Source organism: Odontesthes bonariensis, chromosome 7 (assembly GCF_027942865.1).
Source record: "Odontesthes bonariensis isolate fOdoBon6 chromosome 7, fOdoBon6.hap1, whole genome shotgun sequence".
Classification (NCBI taxonomy): Eukaryota; Metazoa; Chordata; class Actinopteri; order Atheriniformes; family Atherinopsidae; genus Odontesthes; species Odontesthes bonariensis.
In genome coordinates, this window is record NC_134512.1 from 1,851,147 (window position 1) to 1,872,049 (window position 20,903).

Genomic DNA, 20,903 nt, shown 5'->3' on the forward strand with positions numbered 1-20,903 from the left:
GGCTAACTGAAGAATAGACTGTTTTTACAAATACCACAAACGTATACTTCCTCTGCTGTTTCTAACACATATAGGATGATTCAAAAACTCAATAATCATAACATGGCCAATGTCAAAGCTAACTCCTTTTGTTCTTTCCAATGGATATATCAGTGGCCATACTTGCTTGGTACATGTTATATCAAAGAATATAAATAGGTACCACACAGGGCCAGAACTTATAGAAAGTTGACTTTGTACTGTTAGCAGTTGTGAGAACGTTTAGTAATATTGCAGGGTTACCAACTTGAATAGTAGATATGAGAAATCCAGTACTTATCAAGAATAAGTGGAGCTGCATGTGTGATATATATATATATATATTTTTTTTAAAAAGGCCTATTCTGTCTCATTCAAATCTTGCATTAGACTGACTTGATAATACACCGTACATAACATACAGCAAGGTGCCACATTCAGGTTAGACTCTTGCTTTGTAAAAACAATAATCAAGGAAGGGGTTGAAGGATTTGTAAGTGTCTGATTATCATAACAGCAGAAGTCAATAATTAATTCCATCATACTGCAGGACTGGGCTGAGAGCAGCAGGTAAAGTTAACTCAAATACTTTGTTAGCTATAGATTACTCATCTTGTGCAAGAAACACCAGAGTTTTATGCAGCATCTAGTTTGTTTAAACCCATTTACATTCTGCATTTCAAAGCAAGAGATCACTGAGGACCAAAGTATTTTCAAATAACTATAAAATGATCAAACCAAAGAGCACCCACAAAATGATTTCAAATCTAATACAGTGAATCAGTTGATAAACCACATCTGAATATACAGTTGCACTAATTCTTAAATGTAGTTAATGTGTATTTATAAAAAAAACATGTTTGTATCTATGATGTGGGAAATTTAAATTTGTGAATTTCTATTCAATGTCTTGGTTGTGTAAGATCATTAAATAAAACAGTCACACACAGCACCATTTACCCTTACCCTTTATTCATGGTTTATAAGATCTTGCTTATGGCTCGCTAACTGGTTGATGAGCCATTTAATAATGTTTAATAAAGCATTTATAAGTCATTAATAAAAAAGAGTTTTGGGGGTGCAAGAAATTACTGCTACATCATAACACTCCTTGTCTTTATTTTTTTTAAAAAAACATTAGGGAAAACTATTAAAAGGGTCTGTAAAACATTAATAAGTGATTAATCAACCCTTAACAAAGCAATTGATGACACTCCGTAAATGGTGCTTTTGACATTCTTACCAAAAAGCCAGCCTTCTGTTGAGCGGAACCGAAACTGTCCCAATAGCTGATTTTTTGATCAAGACTTGCATGGTCAGCAGGACTTCACTAAACAGAGGAGCTGCTCCATAAAGCGAGCACAGGTCGGCTGTGGTGTTACCTTCATTTCATGTTCTAAACTTGTATGAGGCTTCAAGATTATCTATAAAGATATGTCTGCAAACCCCATGAGTAAAAGGCAACTTAGAAAGTTATGCAACAGAGAATAACATATAACAACATAGCTACCACATCTGACCTGCACTGTTCCATTGCTTTAGAAACTCAGTACAATCTCTCACTGAGAGTAACTTCCATCTGTGTTTCTGAGAAAAGTGAAACCTGTATTATTTACTGTTTATATTCTAAGACAAATGAGTGTCTCCTGTAGCAGCTGGTTAGAAAGTAGATCCTTTGTCACTGGAACAAAGTTTGCAATTAATTTGTTAGCAGCAAACAGCAAATTATTGCGCTTACAGAAGTTCATCAAATAAAGTAACTAATCTGTAAATTGTAATCTAACACTGACTATAAATAAATTGCCCTTTCCTGCCTGATCTTTGTTATAGCCATGTTCAACTAGCTGTAACCCTTGCCCTCCCTTTTTTGACTGGTGATGTCAATGCATTTTTCATGTTATACTGAGTAAATGTATTTGTACTTTATATTGTGAATCCCATTCATGTTATACTTTGAAAATATAATGCCGTCTGGAAAATGAAAAAGAATAAGAAAATCAAAACAAATCATTTGTAATGGGATTAAAGCCAATTAATATGGCAAAACATTTGATTCGAATTCACACTCAATCCCAAACAGAATCTGTCTGGGATGTGAGCACTTAACTTCCTACGTTTACCCTCTGACATATGGCATTATGTTGCTTATTTTTTAGCTTAGTCATGTCATAAATGGTTTGTGCTAAAGACCTTCAAATGATAAACATGAAAAGGATATAATCAATGACTTTCTAACAAGAGAAACAAACAAAAAAGTCATACCAGCAGCTCTTTGTTGCTGTCATGAGGCACAGCAATGCTTCCACATGAATGCTAATGTCAGGATATCAGCACACTCACACGCTGCAGTCTTAATCTAGGATGCTAACAATTTCTAACTATAACTACACATATGGGTGAACTGAGGTCAAAAGCATTGGACAAGTGAAAATGTTGAAGTTGTGATGGTGGCGCTACATGGAGAATCAGAAGGAGACCAAAATTGTCAAATTCATTCTGAGGTGAAAATACAATTAAATTCTCAGCAACTAAATCATTTCTTTCTAAACCACAAATGTTATCCTTATCTGGGGTGAAGGCAAACTCCTGAGAGTTAGCTGGATTTATCAAATGACACAGACACACACACACACACAAACAAACAAAAAAAAAGGTTTCCTCACATTTTCAAAAGGATAGCTGAGTGAAGTCACTGGATAGATTAAATAAAATCATTATAATGACTTAGTTCACGGAGAACATTACTATTTACCCCCCCAAAAATCAGTAAATCATTTTGTAGAGGTAGAGATGTTTCATTGTGGACCAAAGATAGGGTCCAATCTTGAAAAAGATAACAATTACATCCCTCCACTCAGTCAGAAGTCACAGTAACAAGACATGGGGTGAACTTCACAATATGATGATGATTAAGCTTTTGTTCCATGTTGGTCATTAGATGATTTACATTATTAGCAGCCAACAGAGCTCCAAGTTTCCGTTTGTTGGGTGTACGTTAGTAATTTGTAATGATATTCGCATTTGACATGATGTCTCAACCCATCTATTCCTGTGGGACCAAACATATCATTGGAGAAACCCCTGAAAAGTATACATTAGGTATACTAATGCAAAGCTGCATAACAATTAAAGTGGTCAAACAGCAGGTGGAAGGAGCAGAGGCCCATGGGAACTGTGGAGTTTGTGCTCAGTGTGCATGTTGACAGAAGTGTGCGAGTTTCTGACAATAATTTTGTTTTGGAATTGGTGTAAAAAGATCTTAAGGCACAATGAAACACAAGTAATATTCACAAGGAGTAACCGTGGACTTGTCAATCATCGTTCCATCATATTACAGAGAAAGCTACAAATGGGTTCAAAATGAAGACAAGACATTTTCACAGTGTGGCACTGTGGCCATTAGATTGTTGTGCTTGACGAGTTAATGAAAATAAAAAGTGCATGCAGCCCAGACAGAACAGAGGCCATTTCCACTTGACTATAAGAAACAACTGAGTCTTTCAGTATCAAAGATCAGACAGGAGGTTCCCATGACAGGAACAGATGCCTGAGCTTACATAATGACAGAGTGAAACTGCAGTAAAATCACAAAGATACTGACATATTCAGAAAAGAGTTTTAAGAATTGTCAGAGAAACTGCTCCTGCCTGATGACCGGTCAGTCCGCTCTGAAGGACTAGCAATCTCAGTGGGGTCAAACTGAGGAAAGACCACGAAACACAACCTCTGGCCCACGTATGTTGCCCTCTCTGCAGAAAAACAAGTCAGGATATATATATATATATTAGCTATTTTAGAGAGAGTAGGGGTCAAACCAAATTCTTAAAATAAGCACTTTATTAAAACTTACCAATGAAGTTGTAGATACACTTTGGTTTTTCTTTCCAGTGGACACCCAGGAAGTAGACAGGTACACCAGTAAGCATAATTACCAGGCCAACACCACAAACCACCGGCTCTGAGTAAAGACTGAATCCCAGCAGCAATGCCCAGAACATTAGGTAGCACACAGGAACCAGTAGGTTTACCTGAGGAAGAAGACACGAGGCAAATGTGATGGTAGTTTTACGAATACCAACGACAGAAAATGACTGTGTTCATAATGGATGGTCACTTCTGACACTGGTTTTGTTGGTTGAACCTTAATAGGCCGGTATAGGTTGGGTATCTTCCAGCGGTAGTACAGCAGAGCTGCGATGGTGACACCATACGATAGATAGTTGATGAAGGAGACGTAGTTGATCAGGTTGTGTGTTTCTCCAATGCACAGTATAACAATGGTAGCAGTACACTGTAACACATGGCAAAGTATAACAATGTCATGAATACTGAAGGAGCTTTAACATGTTCCAGTCAACTCACAGTTCACGGTCAGCACTGTTTAGCCTATGCAAACACATGCACACATCAAAGCATCAACACATCAAGGCCAGCCACGTTGTCGGAGAGGAGCTGGACTCTCTGACAGCAGTGTCAGACAGAAGGATGCTGTCCAGGATCAAATCCATGCTGGACAATCCTGCACATCCTCTTCACGATGTGTTGGTCAGCCACAGAAGCACCTTCAGCCAGAGACTGATTGCACCACGCTGCACCACAGGAAGTCATTCCTGCCTGTGGCCATCAAACTGTACAATTCCAGTGTCTGACATTACTTCACCATGTGCAATAACAATAATAATTAGCTACTGAGTAGCATTGTAAAGACTGTTTATTGTTTATTGTATTTTTGTACATATTGAGATTTTTTTATTTTTTATTTTTCTCCCTATCTTATTCTTATTCATCTTTTCTTTTTTTCTGTAATGAGAGCACTGCAACAAAGGAATTTCCCGCAAGGGATTCATAAAGTGATTCTGATTCTGATTCTGATTCTGATTAAAGTTCTCCATGCCTCTTTCAAAGCAAAATATGTTAAATCTAGTCTTCCCTCACAAGTTCTGCTTTCTAAATCTGTTCTTAAGCTTTTTGAAATTTTGGCATTAAGTATTGATTTGTCTGGTGATCAGTTTTGAACTGCTGTTGGCTAATATAGGCCTCCCTCAGCCACCACTGACACTTTAGCATCAATAGAGCAGCTCAATTTCATTTAAAGAACTCATCCAATAAATGTGATCCTGGTTTAGCTGGGATTGGCTCTTACCTGTGTCTAATGATTTAAAAGCATCTTGCCTTATTTCAATCTTACTCAGATTATTGATTGCCCCACTCACCCTAATCATAAATGTCCAGGCAAATAATCTCTTGTTGATCTTTTTATCATCAATATGCCACATAAATACTCTGCAATCTGGGTCTTTGCTAATGATTTAAGTGATTGCTGCAGTTGATGCTGTTAGGGATGCTAAAAGAAAAAAAATCAAAAGAAGAAATATTAAGCACTTATATCCACAGGCCTATCTCTGGAATATGTATGATTTTAACTGGGGTCGTATTTTGTATGACAGTATTTCTGTGACGGCCCCTGGTTCACTTCCGAGCTGGTGAGCGGCTGCCGGGAAGTCTGGTTCTGAGGCTGACAGGCTAAAATCCTCCAGCTCCCTGTTTGACACAGTTTCTCATGGATAATCACCCACGTTTTGTCTCCACACAAAGGGCTTTGTGTCTTAACCACAATTTTTCATTTACTGAATTCTCTGTCAGTGAAGTTTCTTTTGCTATAAAGAGACTAGATTCTAAAAAATCTGCAGACCCAGACAACCTCCAGCCTTACCTTTTACACCCGGCTGCAGATAGTCAATTTGATTCAATTTAATAAAACTTTATCAATCTCAAAAGGGAAACGATATTGCTGCAGTTTAAATTATAACCAAAGGAATGCTATTTTCAAAGATAGATGCCAAGTGCCAATGCTTTTATTTTATGTAAAGCACTTTGAATTGTTTTGTACATGAAATGTGCTATACAAATAAATTTGATTTGATTTGATGATATAATTTTCCTTGGTGGATTAATAAAGTATAATTGAATTGATCTGAAGTGAAGATACAAAAATATAATACTCTTACTCTATTTGGGAAAACTTTAGTGTTCCCTGTGAGGCAATCAGTTTCATTACAGATTCAGCTGGCCAAAGGACAACAAGCATTCAACTGAAACATATTCGGGTTTGAAAGACTATATAAATAACATGTAGCGGGGCTTTTTATTGGATTGTCTGTCATATTACAAATACTCTGGATTATGTTTAACAATCAAAAGATGAATCTACAAGAGAGTGAATAGATAACAACATTAATAATCTACTCGATTAAACCACATGGTTTAAAACCATTAAAACACTGTATAAGAAAACAAAAGGTAAGACTAAATGTAATATCTGAGATATCAATGTGAGACAGCACATACGCAAACCAGTAGGGCTGGGATGGGTGTACAGTTCTTATAGTGGATCATAGCGAGCAGGCTGGGCAGGTGGCCCTCTCTGGCTCCTGAGAAACATAGTCTGCAGAAACATAATGCAGATGATCAGCAGCTGTGACCCCACAGCATCAGCCGTGCAGCATGCTGAAAAAGGAATTTAGGCTCACCTGGAAGAGGTGAACAGGTAGCCGTTGATTCCTCCAAAGGTGGACAGGGCCACTGAGATTGGCATGATGACAGAAAAGTCTCCGAGCAGCTTCTCCCCAAATGTCTGAACAGCAGAACAACGGGGAAACACTGACATATACATGACTGAAACAAATCCTCAATATGATACAGGGATAATGTGTTATACAAGGTCATACTTCAAGTGTATTTTCCTAAAGGTTTGATTTGAAAGATGTTGAGCCTAACAAAAAGATGTGTTTCCTGTCATTCTATCTCGCTCAACCAAGAGTTTGATTGAACAGATGCCCAACTATTACAAAAACAAAGAAACCATTGACAAGATTCTTGTCAGCATGCTAGATGTGTGCATGCATCTCTGTAGGTTGCAAATAGCTGCCCTACACCAACCTGCAAGCAACATGTGCCAATGCTATAGGAAATCCCGTTTAAGGTTAAGGTACAGCTAAGCTGATGTACATGTAATGTGACACTTTTGACTGATGGACTGATGTATAGTAGAGTCAAGTTGAGGCTACGGCTACACGAAAACGAAACGAGTTTTTGTTTGAAAACGGGTACGAAAATTCTTGCGACCACACGGCAACGCGCTGCTGTAAAGACTCAGGTCCAGACGAAAACGGATGAAAACGATGAAACGATGCAGTACACACGCCACTGTGTCACGCCACGCTGTGAGACAATAGAGAAGTGTTAAAATTGGCTCACAGCGTCAACGTTTGACTGACGCAAAAACGTTTTAGCTGTAACAATGGAAACGAAACGAGGCCGTTTTCAAACTTTCCCACTCTGGAACCCGTTCTCAAAAACTATCGTTTTGGGGTAGTGGGAACGCCGGCTCCGTGTGGCCGCGACAGCCAAACGATAAGAAAAAGTATCGTTTACTGTGAAAAACGTTTTCGTGTAGCCACAGCCTGAGCCTGGGCTGTTTTAAAGGCTGTCTTCCCTTTGAGGATATGCTAATCAGGGAAATCCGTCTTATTTTGGTCAAATTCTGGATGCATACTAATACAATACTTATACTAATACTAATTATGTCTAATACAGTGACAAGAGGTTACATAAAAAATTAAAATGAAAGAGTCCTTGGTTAAAGCATTAATTCTTGTTTTCTGAAACTAAAATATATTCAATTCAATTAACTGTTCTAAGCTAACCAGAATGATCACTTTGATTCACAATGATTCGTAATGCATATGCACGAGACATATCTCAGATGTCCTTAAGTAATGTCAGTGTATTACAGCAATTAGTCTATATTTTATTTCTGGATGTTTACTTAGTAAAAAATAATTGGCATAACATCTAAAATCCCTACATGAAACATGGCTACAACCCAATGGAATTTGGGATTTGGGAAGGGTTCTAGTTTATCATAAATCAGCTCAGCTCACAACTCAATTGCCTGAGCACATAATTTGGACACTGTAGACTCTAAAGCCCAGATGAACTCGAACACTTTTTATTAGCATTAAAAGCATTACCATCAGTTGGTATCAATTAGTGAGGCACAGTAGTACATTTGTACCTAGAAGGCAAGAATACTGATCTGTGCGCCTGGCCCAGTTAAATACGTAATGTAATATTATGGAAGTTTACAGAGACTTATCTACTGAGATTTGCGCCTCACAAATCACTGCCGTGTGCACCCTTATTCACTGCCGAAAAAAGCATGCCTTAACTTTTTTGCCTGACGTGGTTGTGGTCAACAAGTCTTCCCACTCAAACAGTCATAAAGGCTTTGTTTGTCGTCCTCAAAATGGCTCGTAACTGCGTCCTCTTAAGTACCACCCCTACAAGTGGCAGAGGGGAAACAGGAATCTGTTGAGTTTTTCCAGATTAGAACGAACGCCATTAAAGTCTGTCTTTTAAGAAGCCTCATCAAGAGGAAGGATGGGTGGTTGGATGGAGAAGCTAAGTGAGGCGCTTTTACATTCCACTGATAATACACCAACACCTTTCTAAAACACCTTTGTCACTTACCGGTTGGATTCAGGTAATAACATTACTTGGATATGGTGAGAAAACGATCATGGCAATGTCTTACATAGATTATTTTAACAGCATGACTATCACCACCATAGATGTCATTTTGCCTGTTACAATCGCACAAAATATTGATATTTTTACAAATTTTTTGTAAAGGTACGTCCAAGTGCTCTCTAAAATTGGCACAGAAATACCCCTCTCTTTATTGGATCAGGTTCATTCTTAAGTGTTAGTTAACTCCAAGCTCCTAATTATCAACAGGTGTGCTTGTTTGTAAGTGAGCTCATTTGCACTGCTTCTGATACACTGGTTCGGGCGTTACTGAAACAAGCTAGCTGTGCCTGCTAGGTCGGAGCTGTTTCAGGATGTAGAATGAAATCTCTGAGCTGAGCTTTTTTTATTTTTTTTGGATTCTTTTGGTAGCAACATCAGATATATTTAAACTATTTACAATATCAACAAGCAACATAAAGGGTATAAATAAGAGTATTAAAACACTAATTAACCAGAAATGCTTCAGAGGATTTGCCGCTGTATTCAAACAGGCATACTCACTGATCTACTACACTTCTTACTAGGTAGGTGTCTGCAAGATGTCCAGTGCAAATGTTGTAAACATTTGTGTTCTTGCATCCAATTCTGGAATATTTCAGACATTGTTTCAGTGTTTAATGAACAGTATTTTGACAAAACAATTTGTTTTGCATTGTTTTAAGAATACATATAATATGCATTACCATAAAGCAATTATATTTGTCTGTCTGTCTCCTATTGGATACTTGAAGTGCTCCTAATAAAGGAATTTTTTTTCAGCATTTAATAAATGTGATATTTTGCATAAATGTGACAGCAGGCTTTTGCCACCATTCACTGTTTAAACACATTACTCACTACAGCCACAGCATTGGATGAAAGCAGTTCCTCAGGCGACATGGAGGAGAAGTAGGCGATGTTGGTGAGCGTGTACACAAAGGTCACCAGTGGAATGGAGATGTAGATGGCACGAGGTAGATTCCTGACCGAAGCCAGACACCATGTACAAATGATACATGCAAAACCCCAAATTAATTAAACATGCATGAAGGTTGATACCAAGCAATATGAGCTCGAGAGAATTTTAATTGCGATCCACTTCAAATATCAATATTAACCTAAAACAGTTACTGATAAAAAAAGTGGCTTTACCATTAAAAAAATCATAAAGAACTGGTAGCACACAAAGTATGAGTGTCATGGAGCAGAAAGGTCAACAGAAAAGTAAACTATAAACTGGAAACTGCCGCGGCGGCATTGTAACACCATTCAAAGGATATCTGTTGGAACAGGGAAACACGAGTTAATGACCACAATAATATCACATATACATAAAGAGAGTAAAGTGAGGAAAGGTGTGACAGATGAGGCCCCCCAGCAGTCTAGGCCTATAGCAGCTTAACTATGGGATGTTTCAGGATTACCTGAGCCATCCCTATTCAAGGTAAACACAAGAAACTTGTGCTAACGAAAAAATAAATAAATAAATAAATAAAGGACCAGACTCAGTGAGTAATTCCCTATACTCCCTATATAGATCTGCTCCTCACACCACAACAACCATCTTTTTACAGCCACAAGCTACCTCAGCCTCTCACCAACTGCACACCAGTCACAGCGGGGTGGGGATGCAAACCCTGGTTCGGGTAGGGGGAGAAATAAAAGAGGTAAGATAAGCGGGAATGGGATTCAAACCCTGGTTCGGGTAGGGGGTAATGAAAGTATAGAAGGTGCCAGAGGTGGCACCTTCTATACTGATAGGGGCCACCTCTGGCCCCTATCATCTATATGATGCCGTCCCTCCTCGACTATTCAAAGGGGTTTTCCCCACTGCAGGCCAATCTGTAACTACTGTCATAAATAGCAGTCTGTATTCAGGTGTAGACCCTGAAAAATTTGAACATGTTGTTGTTCAACCATTGATTAAAAAACCTGGTATTGATCCTGCATTTTTTCCCCTGCAATTTCAGGTCAATCTCCAAACTACCTTTTATTAAAAAAATCCTCGAAAAGGTAGTCCACTGTCAGCTAATGGCCTTTCTCGAAGAGCATAGCATTCTCAAGGTTTTCCAGTCTGGTTTTAATGATATCCTTTTTAGCTACTGACTCTGGTGACTGTCAGTAGGGTTACATGATGAGAGTAATTCGATTATAGCTATAGTTGGGTTATGGTCCTTATTCGAGCAAGGGAAATTCTCCTTGGATATATGGCGGTGAATGAATCGGTTCAGAGGCACAAAGCGTGTCATACCCCGGTATGATAGGTGGCGCTGTACCCATTCCAACTGTTGCTAATAGAGCCACTTCCTGTTGACCTCTTCACCACCAACAACAACAAACTCAGGCATTGGAGAAAATGGCGAATGAAGGCCATTGCGTTGTTTGTTTCTTTCCGACGGCGACAACAACAACAGTAATATCCGACTTCCGATTCCCGACCCCGGGAAAAAATCTCGAGCATGCGCAGAACGCAAAGTCCAATTCAACACGTGCTTCAGCGTCTACAAGCACGTTCAATTTGACTTTCAACCGAGTTATCTCGGGGTCTTAATCCGATCCGATCCAATTTCTTGTCAGATTAAGGTGTCTACATGAATTTAATAACTCATTCTGATTGTAATTTAGCCAATAATCCGATCCTTTCAGTGCCATGTGACCCCTCGTGCTGTTAGCTTTAATTCCTGTTTTTGACACAGTGGACCATGACATTTTGATTTTATGTTTGGAGCAGTGGGTGGGCAGTCGGTAGTCAAACTCACCGTCACTAACCAGGGGTTTAAAGTGGACCACATCAGGTCATTTGTTAAATCAAGCTTTTTCTAGTTGAAACAGCTGGCCAAAATAAACCAATCCTTCCGAGGTAGTTGTTTGAGAATCCACGCCTTTGTTACTACTTGGCTGGACTACTGTAACGCACTCTATGTGGGGGTTAGTGCGTCCTCCATCACCCGTATTCAGATGGTTCAAAATGTTGCTGCACATCAGACTACAAGCATGTCTTAAAGACATAAAGACCTGGATGACTCAGAACTGTCTGCTTCTAAATTCAGACAAAACTGAAGTCGTTATCTTTGGACCTGAGCGCTTCAGGGAGAAATTGTCTAGCTATATAGTTACTCTAGATGGTATTTCCTTGGCTTCTAGTTCTACAGTGAGGAACCTTGGAGTTATTTTTGACCAGAACTTATCATTTGACTCGCATATAAAACAGGTTTCTAGGACTGCCTTCTTTCACCTTCGTAATATTGTTAAAATCAGGAACATCTTGTCTCAGAGTGATGCAGAAAAACTAGTCCATGCATTTGTTACTTCAGGATTGGATTACTGTAATTCTTTATTATTGGGCTGTCCCACATATTCTCTGAAAAGCCTTCAGTTGATCCAAAATGCTGCAGCCAGAGTTCTGATGAGAACAGGAGAGATCATATTTCTCCAGTTTTAGCTTCTCTTCATTGGCTCCCTGTTAAATTCAGAATAGAATTTAAGATTCTTCTCCTTACATATAAAGCTCTTAATGACCGAGCTCCATCATATCTTAAGGATCTCATTGTAAGATATTTTCCTAACAGAGCACTTCGTTCCCAAACTGCAGGTTTACTTGAGGTTCCCAGAGTTTCTAAAAGTAGAATGGGAGGCAGAGCCTTCAGTTATCAGGCCCCTCTATTGTGGAATAAGCTGCCAGTAAATGTCCGGGAAGCAGACACCCTTTCCACTTTTAAGACCAGGCTTAAAACTTTCCTTTTTGATAAAGCTTATAGTTAGGGATGGCTCAGGTGATCCTGAAACATCCCATAGTTAAACTGCTATAGGCCCAGACTGCTGGGGGGCCTCATCTGTCACACCTTTCCTCACTTTACTCTCTTTATGTATATGTGATATTATTGTGGTCATTAACTCGTGTTTCCCTGTTCCAACAGATATCCTTTGAATGGTGTTACATTGCCGCCCCCCACGTAAATATGAGCACATTTTCCCCATTTTAGCCTCACTCCACTGGCTGCCCAGACACTCCAGGATCCATTTTAAAATTGCTTTAATTGTTTTTAAATCCCTCAATGGCCTTGCCCCACCCTACCTCTCTGAGCTTCTACACCCATATGCACCCACCCGCTCGCTCAGGTCAGCTGATCAGCTGCTCCTGAGTGTGCCAAAAACTAAGAGGAAGCTCAGAGGGGATCATGCTTTGGCAGTTGCAGCTCCAAAACGTTGGAACAATCTGCCTCTGCACATCAGACAGGCCTCTGCTCCATCTGTTTTTAAATCCTTCCTTAAAGCGCATCTTTTTCCCTTGGCTTTTAACATTATGTGAGACATTGACTTTTATTTTATTATATTTCATTTTATTTTGATTTGACTCTATTGTTTCTCTTATTGTATGGCTGCTATTTTTACTCATGCTCTCACTTTTTAATTTATTTTTATTTCATTCATTTTTTTATTGCAATTTCTTGAGAACCTTTTATTTATTACGTCTTTATTTATCCTATACAGCACTTTGGTGTACTGTGGTTCTTTTAAAGTTCTTAACAAATAAAGTTGAATTGGAAGTTTTTAAATGATTTGCTAAAGTATTTCTATCAATGCAAAGATTTAAAACTAAATTTAAACAAAATTGTTCCTCGAGGTCTGGCATATTTCTGACAATTCTGCAAGCAGAGTAGGAAGGTCATGAGAACTGTAAATATTCACCGTCTGGGTTCAACCACCTCCTCTGTGACATAATTGAGGAAGTTCCAGCCACTGAAAGCAAAGGATGCCTGCAGGAATGCCAAAGCAATCTGTCCGACTGATGGTGTCCTGTCCAGTGAAAATGCCACGTGGGGAGTCAGCGCCTCATACTTGCCTGGTATGCAATTACATTTTTGAGTTATTAGTTTAGTTTATAAACCATTCAGGAGCAGTAAAATGACTGAGACTGAAAGAATTACCATTTAAGATCTGCACCAGACCAACCACAATGATGAGGCCCAATGCCATAAGCTTCCCCACTGTGAAGACATCCTGGATCCTGGTGGCCATACGGACACTGGAGCAGTTCACCCAGGTCAGCAGCACTGAGGAAACATGAAAATGTTTGATGACAGTTCAACCACGAGAGCACACAAACAACAGACTGGGCTCTAGGTATGGATAATGAAGTGTAAACATTGCGTTCATTTTCATAATCTTGTCTTTTTTCTTTCTTTGATATATTACAGTCTTCTTAATCTATTAATATAAAGTCAGGCAGGCAGGCTTGGGGTCAACCCAAAGCAAAATTAGCTTTAAACACAAAAGTACAGTCTAGGTTGTTTTGTATGTACGGCAGGGGGAAAACATGAGTCAATAATTTTGAAGTTTAATGAAAACATTTGACATTTGATAGCACTATATAAAGAGTATTAGAGTCACAGCTATACCCCCTGAGAGGAACACAAATTTCTGAACACAATCGGTAGTAATGAAGAGCCTGAAAATACAATTTAAATGACTTCCTTGCTAAGTTGACTGTTATGTGTGGACACAACACTATTAGAACCTTGAGTTGGATATCTTTTTTAATGCCTGAACGATTCGCAGGTCAGGGTTAAGTGGATAAAGTGATCAGGTTCAAGGACTGGATTTCATATGAATGAAAAAGTCAATGTCCCCCAAAAACAAAAAAATTGTTCAAAGTTCAAAACATTTCAAGATTTCAAGAATATCTGACTCCTGGAGGGAAAAAAGATATAAAGAATGGCTCAGGACTTTTTCACAGTACTGTGCTTTGTCTGACGTCCCTGGACAGATAGAATTTACACAATAATGCCACAACTGTGCAAGAAAGAGTCACAAATTTACCAGGTCCAATTCAACAATGTGTGTGGTCTGAGCGCTCACTGGCATCAAGACAAATCCTGTTGCAAGAAGGTCTCTAGATTTTTATAGCACCCAAAAAACTGAGGGAATTGTAAGATGGTAAAAAGTGCAGTATATTTTCTAGTTTTTAACACACGCAGCTTGTGGTCTCCTCATGTCATCACTAAAATAAGTCATCTTTATGTGTTTATTTGTGTGTGTTAAAGTTGATCTTTTATTATTACTTCTTATAAGCTAAAAAATGCTAACCATGACATGTAATTTGACTTCAACACTAAAAATGTTTTGAGTGCTCCCGTAATGTTATCAGGAGCAAGATGGTACTATTTCTAAGTCAGGGAGCAGTGCGCAGCAGCAGCCAGTTGCCATGGGAGGCAGGAATGTGGGAAACAGCCGAGTAAGGGAGGGCATAATTGTTTCACCTCGTCCATCATTGCCACTGGCTTTGCCCTGCTCTCTCTCATGGCGGCCTCACTCTCCAGCACAAAGACAAGCTGTCAGACCTATAAAACAAACCACTTCCGTTGCGAGGGACAAACAAAACTGTCTGGGTGCACTCTACCACTCTTCGTAGAGCTCATGTTTCAGGATCCAGCCCTGAAAACGAAGAGTGATAGCATTAGAGGCAAGGAAGTCCTAACGTTTCACCTCACTGACAGGATTTCATGGTAAATATCATTTACTCATCAGTCTAAGGCCAGAAACCAAACAATTAGGGAGCCTGACAGGTCTACACTGTCTAATGCACAACTCTGTGGTCTTGCACGGCATCAGCTTGGCTTCTCCTCCCACTGTCCTTTCTAGTACTGAATGTCCCTAAAGTTCTACAACCCTGGCAAAAATGATGGAATCACAACTGCTGGAGGATGGAGCAAATAGAGAAAAAAAAGAAAAACCAAATTCCAGATAAGACACAAAACAATCTTATCTAACAGTAAATATTCTATCATTCTGGGTTTGTAAAACATACCAAAAATGTATCTTAAAAAAATGTTGTCATTTTTTATTCAGATCAATAAGAGGAAAAAACTACAAAATCACTCACTTGTGTGAAAAATGTTGGACTATATTATATATATTAAATATTATCATTACTTTACTGCACAGTGTGCATGGTTGTTTGTCTTGCTTGTCCCTGGATGGATCTAAAAAAAGAGAAGGTTGTTGATTTTAGGAGGACCAAGAGCAGGCCAAACACTGCCTCCATCCTGGGTTAGAAGGTGGAGGTGGTTTTACGGTTACCTGTGGCTTTCGCAGACTAGACTGTAAATACAAGATTGAGGCTGTCGACAAGAAATGACAGAATAGACTTACTTTTTGAGGAAGCTAAGGTCCCTCAATGTTTGCCCCAAAATATCACATATCGTCTACAAGTCTGTGTTGCAGAGTGCAATCTGCTTTTCAAATACCTGTTGGGGCAACAGCATACTTTTTAGTATTTTTAAAAAAAAATTGTGCCATTTAAAAAAAAATCTAATGTAATTTTATTGTATTTATTTTTATTATTCATATGTTTTATCTAACAAAACGGGAACGGGAGTATGTATACATTTCAAAGTGGCAGCCATGATCAGGTTTGTTTGAATTCTCGAAATGTTAAGGAAAGGGGCTTCAATGCTTCTTTTAGGATCTTCTTCAGCACAGGATACAGCTGAGCATTCTTTATGAAAGCAAGGAGCTTTATTCAGTGAGTGTGCGGAGCCTGTGCTAAAAATTACTTACATTTTTTTTGTCTTATCCATCCTTGTAAAACATTTTGTAATATTAAGAAAAGTGCTATACATATAGTACTATTGTTATCACCATTAGTAGTAGTAGTAGTATTGTTGTTGTTGCTGTTATTATTATTACCAATTGTAATATTAATATTACTAATAACAGCAGTGATTTTTTTGAAGATTTGACAGCAAATATCTCAAAGAAAGAAAATTAGCTTAATAATATCTAAAACACTAACTAAATGAACAAGCAATATCAAAATAAATGTTAAACTGTTATCATTGAAGGTTAGTCACAATAGACATGGCAGACACCAACAAAAATGGTACAAAAAAGCATAATAGGGTTAAGGAGAGATGGTCAGAAAAAATTGTTCAGAAAAGACAACTGCAATGAGGATCCAACCCCACTTACACCAGTAATGTGGGTCTGGATCATTTAAACTCCACATGTTCAACAAATATTCCACAAAAAGTTCTTCAGATACTTCATCGAATGCAATCTACTCATGTTGTTACACGAAGGCTAAAACGTGTTGATAATAATAGAATATGATATGCAATAAAACTTTATGATCAAAGTTTTTAATTAAGTTCAGAGTTGGATGAATGTTCAAAAAAACACTTATAAATGTGTGATAAATGTATTAGACATTGTCAAAGGCTTCCTCATATTGGAAAGTTTAAAGGAGGAATTTTAGCGGCTTGGTGTGGATATTTTCAATGAGCAAAATGTTCCATAGGATCAAGGCTCAGATGGGAAAGACTTGATCACCTTTTGTCACAAAATACAATCTAGGAATAGTTAGCAGGACAGTATCTGCAGATTTCAATGGCTGGGAGAGAACGTATCGGGTTAATAAATCTGAGTATTTTAGCCTCAGATTTATTAACTTGGTTTGAATGTTAATAAGTAAGATTTTAAAATGAATATAAAACCTAACAGGGAGAAAACGCTGGGAAGCAAGCACAGGAGTGATGCTTGCTTTCCTGTGGAGACAATGGATGGAGCTGTAAATGGTACATAATTATAGTGAATTACACCAGTCAAGACGAGAATAAAAAAATGCATACGTTTTAATGAGTCCACAATTGAAAAGTTAACAGTTGAAAACAAATGTTCTGATTTGACATATTAGGGGAAATATTAATGACAAATTCATGTTTTCTGTAATTTGAAGCATATTTTTCAGTGTCTGAAATTAGTACCAACTCAAAAACCAAAAACATGGCACCGCAGCAAGCATACAGTGTACAGTCCGTAGAGCATACAGTCCATGCTAACTCTGCAAAGACAACAAAGAAGCAACCAGGATCCTTCTAAAAAGCACACAAGGATCTGACGATCAAATAAACTATCCTCCTTTGTTTAACATGGCACCTTAAACACAACCCACACAAACGTTTGAGTTGTCACAGGTGAATTCCAGAGGTAGCCTGGCTGACGGGTCCACATCTCGATGAGATGGTGGTCTGGGAATCAGGTGTGCATTTTCTCGTATTTGAGGCGTGGTTTACGAATGCCTAGAGCCATTTATTGGGCGCTACGAATGTCTATCAAATGGCGTCTGGTTCTTCCCATGCTGCTTTGCGTGCGATTCATAGCCAATTGTATCACTTATACCAGATGACGTATGTAGAGCGACAGAAATTCGACGAGGAAGAAATCTTTCAACGCCAAACGTTGCTCTTTTTTAAAAGTAAACTTGCTTTCTAAGCTACTTAAAACACTTTCTAAGGCTGCATCGAACAGTAACGTTGTGTCCGCTGCCATGTTGGATTAACACTCTACAAGCTTCGGTGTCGCGCACAGACATCGTCATCGTCTTGCGAGACAAGGCAAGGCAAGGCATCTTTATTTATATATTGCGCATTTCATACAACAGGCAACTCAAAGTGACAACCAGGATTGCCACTGATTGTAAGCTGGACCTGCAGGCGACACGGATGGCATAGAGAGCAGGCAAAAGCGAGAATGCAGATCAGGTGCGCGGACTAGACTAAAACCCTTCTAGAATGTTTTAAGTCTGATTTCATGTTCTAAATTAATGTTGGAGGTTGCAGACAAAACAGCCCAGAGGCAGATGATCAAATCAGTTGTTTGAACAGCAGCAATAAATAAGTGTGAGGCTTCCAGTCCCAAACTGAATGCACGAGTGATATTCTGAGGCATTCAACAGGGGAGGTGTTGGGACAAACAGGTATGGAGCTGCAGCTAATCAGAGTCCAAGAGATGGACTGAGGGGAAATAAAACATGGTAAGCTGGAACAAACAGCCACCAACATTCTTTTGTTGACAACCCAGAGAGCTTGATCCTGTCAAAATATGAATCAGTTCCCTTTTTCTTTTCCTGCGTGTGTTTTTGTAACAATATGTGACTACCAGTCAGACGAGTGGAGGGGGTTGAAAAATCTGGGAAGCCCCTGTTGCAGACCAGCTGTGTAGCGTATGGATACGCCACAACTTCAAAAGTCCCTGAAGAAAAGAGACTTGTGTTGTGTAACGTGATCAATACTCTAATCTGACACCGTTGACATTTTGTAGTCATATTTTGTAGTGAACTAGCTTTAAACACAACTAGCCTAAGGTAACAAGCACACATAGCTTTGCTCTTGAGCATCAAGTGGGCATACCTTGGATATAAACATAAAACATAAACAGGGTTTCTGCAGGGTTTAGTCAGTCAAATTTAAGACAATTTAAGACCTTTTTATGACCATGAGGATTTAAATTTATGACCTACACGAATTATGAAAAATAACTTTAGTTGATTCCTTTAAAAAATCTTTTTTTTATTCACTTAACAACTGTAAACAACTGTACCATGTACAACTGTAATAACTGTTACAACTGTAACAACTGTAAACTGTACCACTGTAAATTAACAACTACGGTCTACATGCGTCTCAGTTCGTCCCCTTTAACGGTGATCTCCTCCTCAACATTTTTCAGCTCAGCCAATTTTACTTACTTTAAAGTGCTGTAGCAAATCCTGGGCTGTGGCATGGCCAATGAAGTGTGTACCCAGGTAGCGAGAATGCACCTTGTCCTCATCCCAAAACCGAACGTGTACGTCCAGCTGTTTTTTCTTGCTTGTCTGATTCAAGCTCTCATCAAACATGAGGACGTAAGGCCCCGAGATTTTGGAGACGAGGTCTTTTTTAATGTACTCTGCCAAGCCAAAGCGTGTGATGTACGAGGTCTTATCTTTCCCACACGTAAAGGTCTTGGCTATTTCTGAGCTAGGCTAAGTAGACCCTACGACCATAGACCAAGGCTACATGATCAGAACACCGGCAGTAGGGGTGGGCGATATGGGAAAAATGTTGTATCACGATTTTTTTGCATAAAATCACGATTTTGATTTTTTATCACGATCTTCCATCCAAAAAAAAAAAAAAGACCAATTACAGTAGAGTTGAGTCGACATGCTGAACCACAGAAGAGCTAAGGAGTAAAAGAAAGAATTTGGCAATCAACACATTGTAATTCAACTGTAAGCCAATTCAAGATGACAAATAATGATCTAATTGATGACATCTGACATAGTGAGAGTGAAGCAACCGGAAATAGAAAAACGAACCACTGATGACGACTTGACTCCACCTGTTAGAAAGCCCATGTTGTTTGGTTATTTTCAGTTAAATACATTATTTATATTGTGTTTTACGGTGAGTTTTCATACGTCCAACGTTTGTGAACGCACCATAGATTTTCCGATGTTCCTGAATGTACCGCACCTGTGAGTGAGACGATGTCGCTGTAAAGTTTCGTTTCTCCTCACGATGCAGCAGTGAGCCGCTTGTAATTTTCCCTTTGCTGTTTTCACCTAACATTAGCCTGTACACCCTGGGTTTATTGTGTGTAAATGCCAGAAGAACCACAGCCAAATAAATCCACCACAAACTGGACATCTGTATCCGTGTCTTTTAACGGGGACACACACCATACACCAGCATTAAAAAAAAAAAAAAATCATTGCGCTGATTGGCAAAGGCGATCTATACGGTTTCTCTAATTTGGTAGATCGCCTGCGATTCTCCACTTTTCCTCGCCAGTCACGATTTTATATCATCAGATCGCGCACCCCTAACCGGCAGTGAAGCTCTGAAGTTCGCGCGGGTTTCTATGGAAGTGCTACACTGGCGCATGGATCTTGAAGTTCACGCGATACCACCCAAATTCCTCAGGCAGAACTGCAACAGTAGCCTAGCTTGCTAGCTTGCTAGGCTACTGCAACAGGCGAAACGAATGAATTCCGCCACCAGCGTATGGGCTCGAGGTGGAGAGGCGATGGTAGAACTAATGAATGAACGAGCATATAAATTTAAGACGTGGCAAAATGTAATTTATGACCTTGTATGGAAAATCTGGATGTTTTTATGACTTTTTATGGCCTAAAATTCTTATTATTAAATTTATGACGTTTTATGACTTTTTATGACTCCGCGGAAACCCTGATAAAACATGCTTACAGAAATGTAATTCTCTCTCCTTGGACAGTCAGGCTGTCACTGTTCCTGTTTCCGGCATAGGCCGCTCTCATAGAAACAACAAAACCAATTATAAAAACCATTACAACTTGGACAGATGAGTCCCTATCACAGTGGTAGGATTGATTTGATCGCACAATATAGGATTCAATTCAATTCAACTAAGGTGACCTGGTGGAATACAAAGTGTTTTTTAAAATGAATTGAAATTTTAAAAAACTTTATTTATCCCAAAGGGAAATGTTGAATCATTATAGTTAATAT

At 38.9% G+C, this 20,903-nt stretch overlaps 1 protein-coding gene across 1 annotated transcript in view; it reads right to left on the minus strand.

The window, feature by feature from the left end:
• Window positions 1–897: 897 nt before the first annotated feature.
• Window positions 898–20,903, minus strand: part of slc7a10b (solute carrier family 7 member 10b) — a 55,768-nt gene continuing 35,762 nt past the window's right edge. Inside the window, exons 4-11 of the mRNA XM_075469230.1 lie at window positions 13,518–13,643; window positions 13,279–13,432; window positions 9,448–9,571; window positions 6,549–6,652; window positions 6,367–6,463; window positions 4,160–4,309; window positions 3,869–4,046; window positions 898–3,767 (exon numbers count right to left, since the gene is read on the minus strand). Of these exons, the coding sequence (XP_075325345.1) occupies window positions 3,637–3,767; window positions 3,869–4,046; window positions 4,160–4,309; window positions 6,367–6,463; window positions 6,549–6,652; window positions 9,448–9,571; window positions 13,279–13,432; window positions 13,518–13,643 (1,064 nt within the window). The 3' untranslated portion in view covers window positions 898–3,636. The remainder of the gene's footprint in view (window positions 3,768–3,868; window positions 4,047–4,159; window positions 4,310–6,366; window positions 6,464–6,548; window positions 6,653–9,447; window positions 9,572–13,278; window positions 13,433–13,517; window positions 13,644–20,903) is intronic.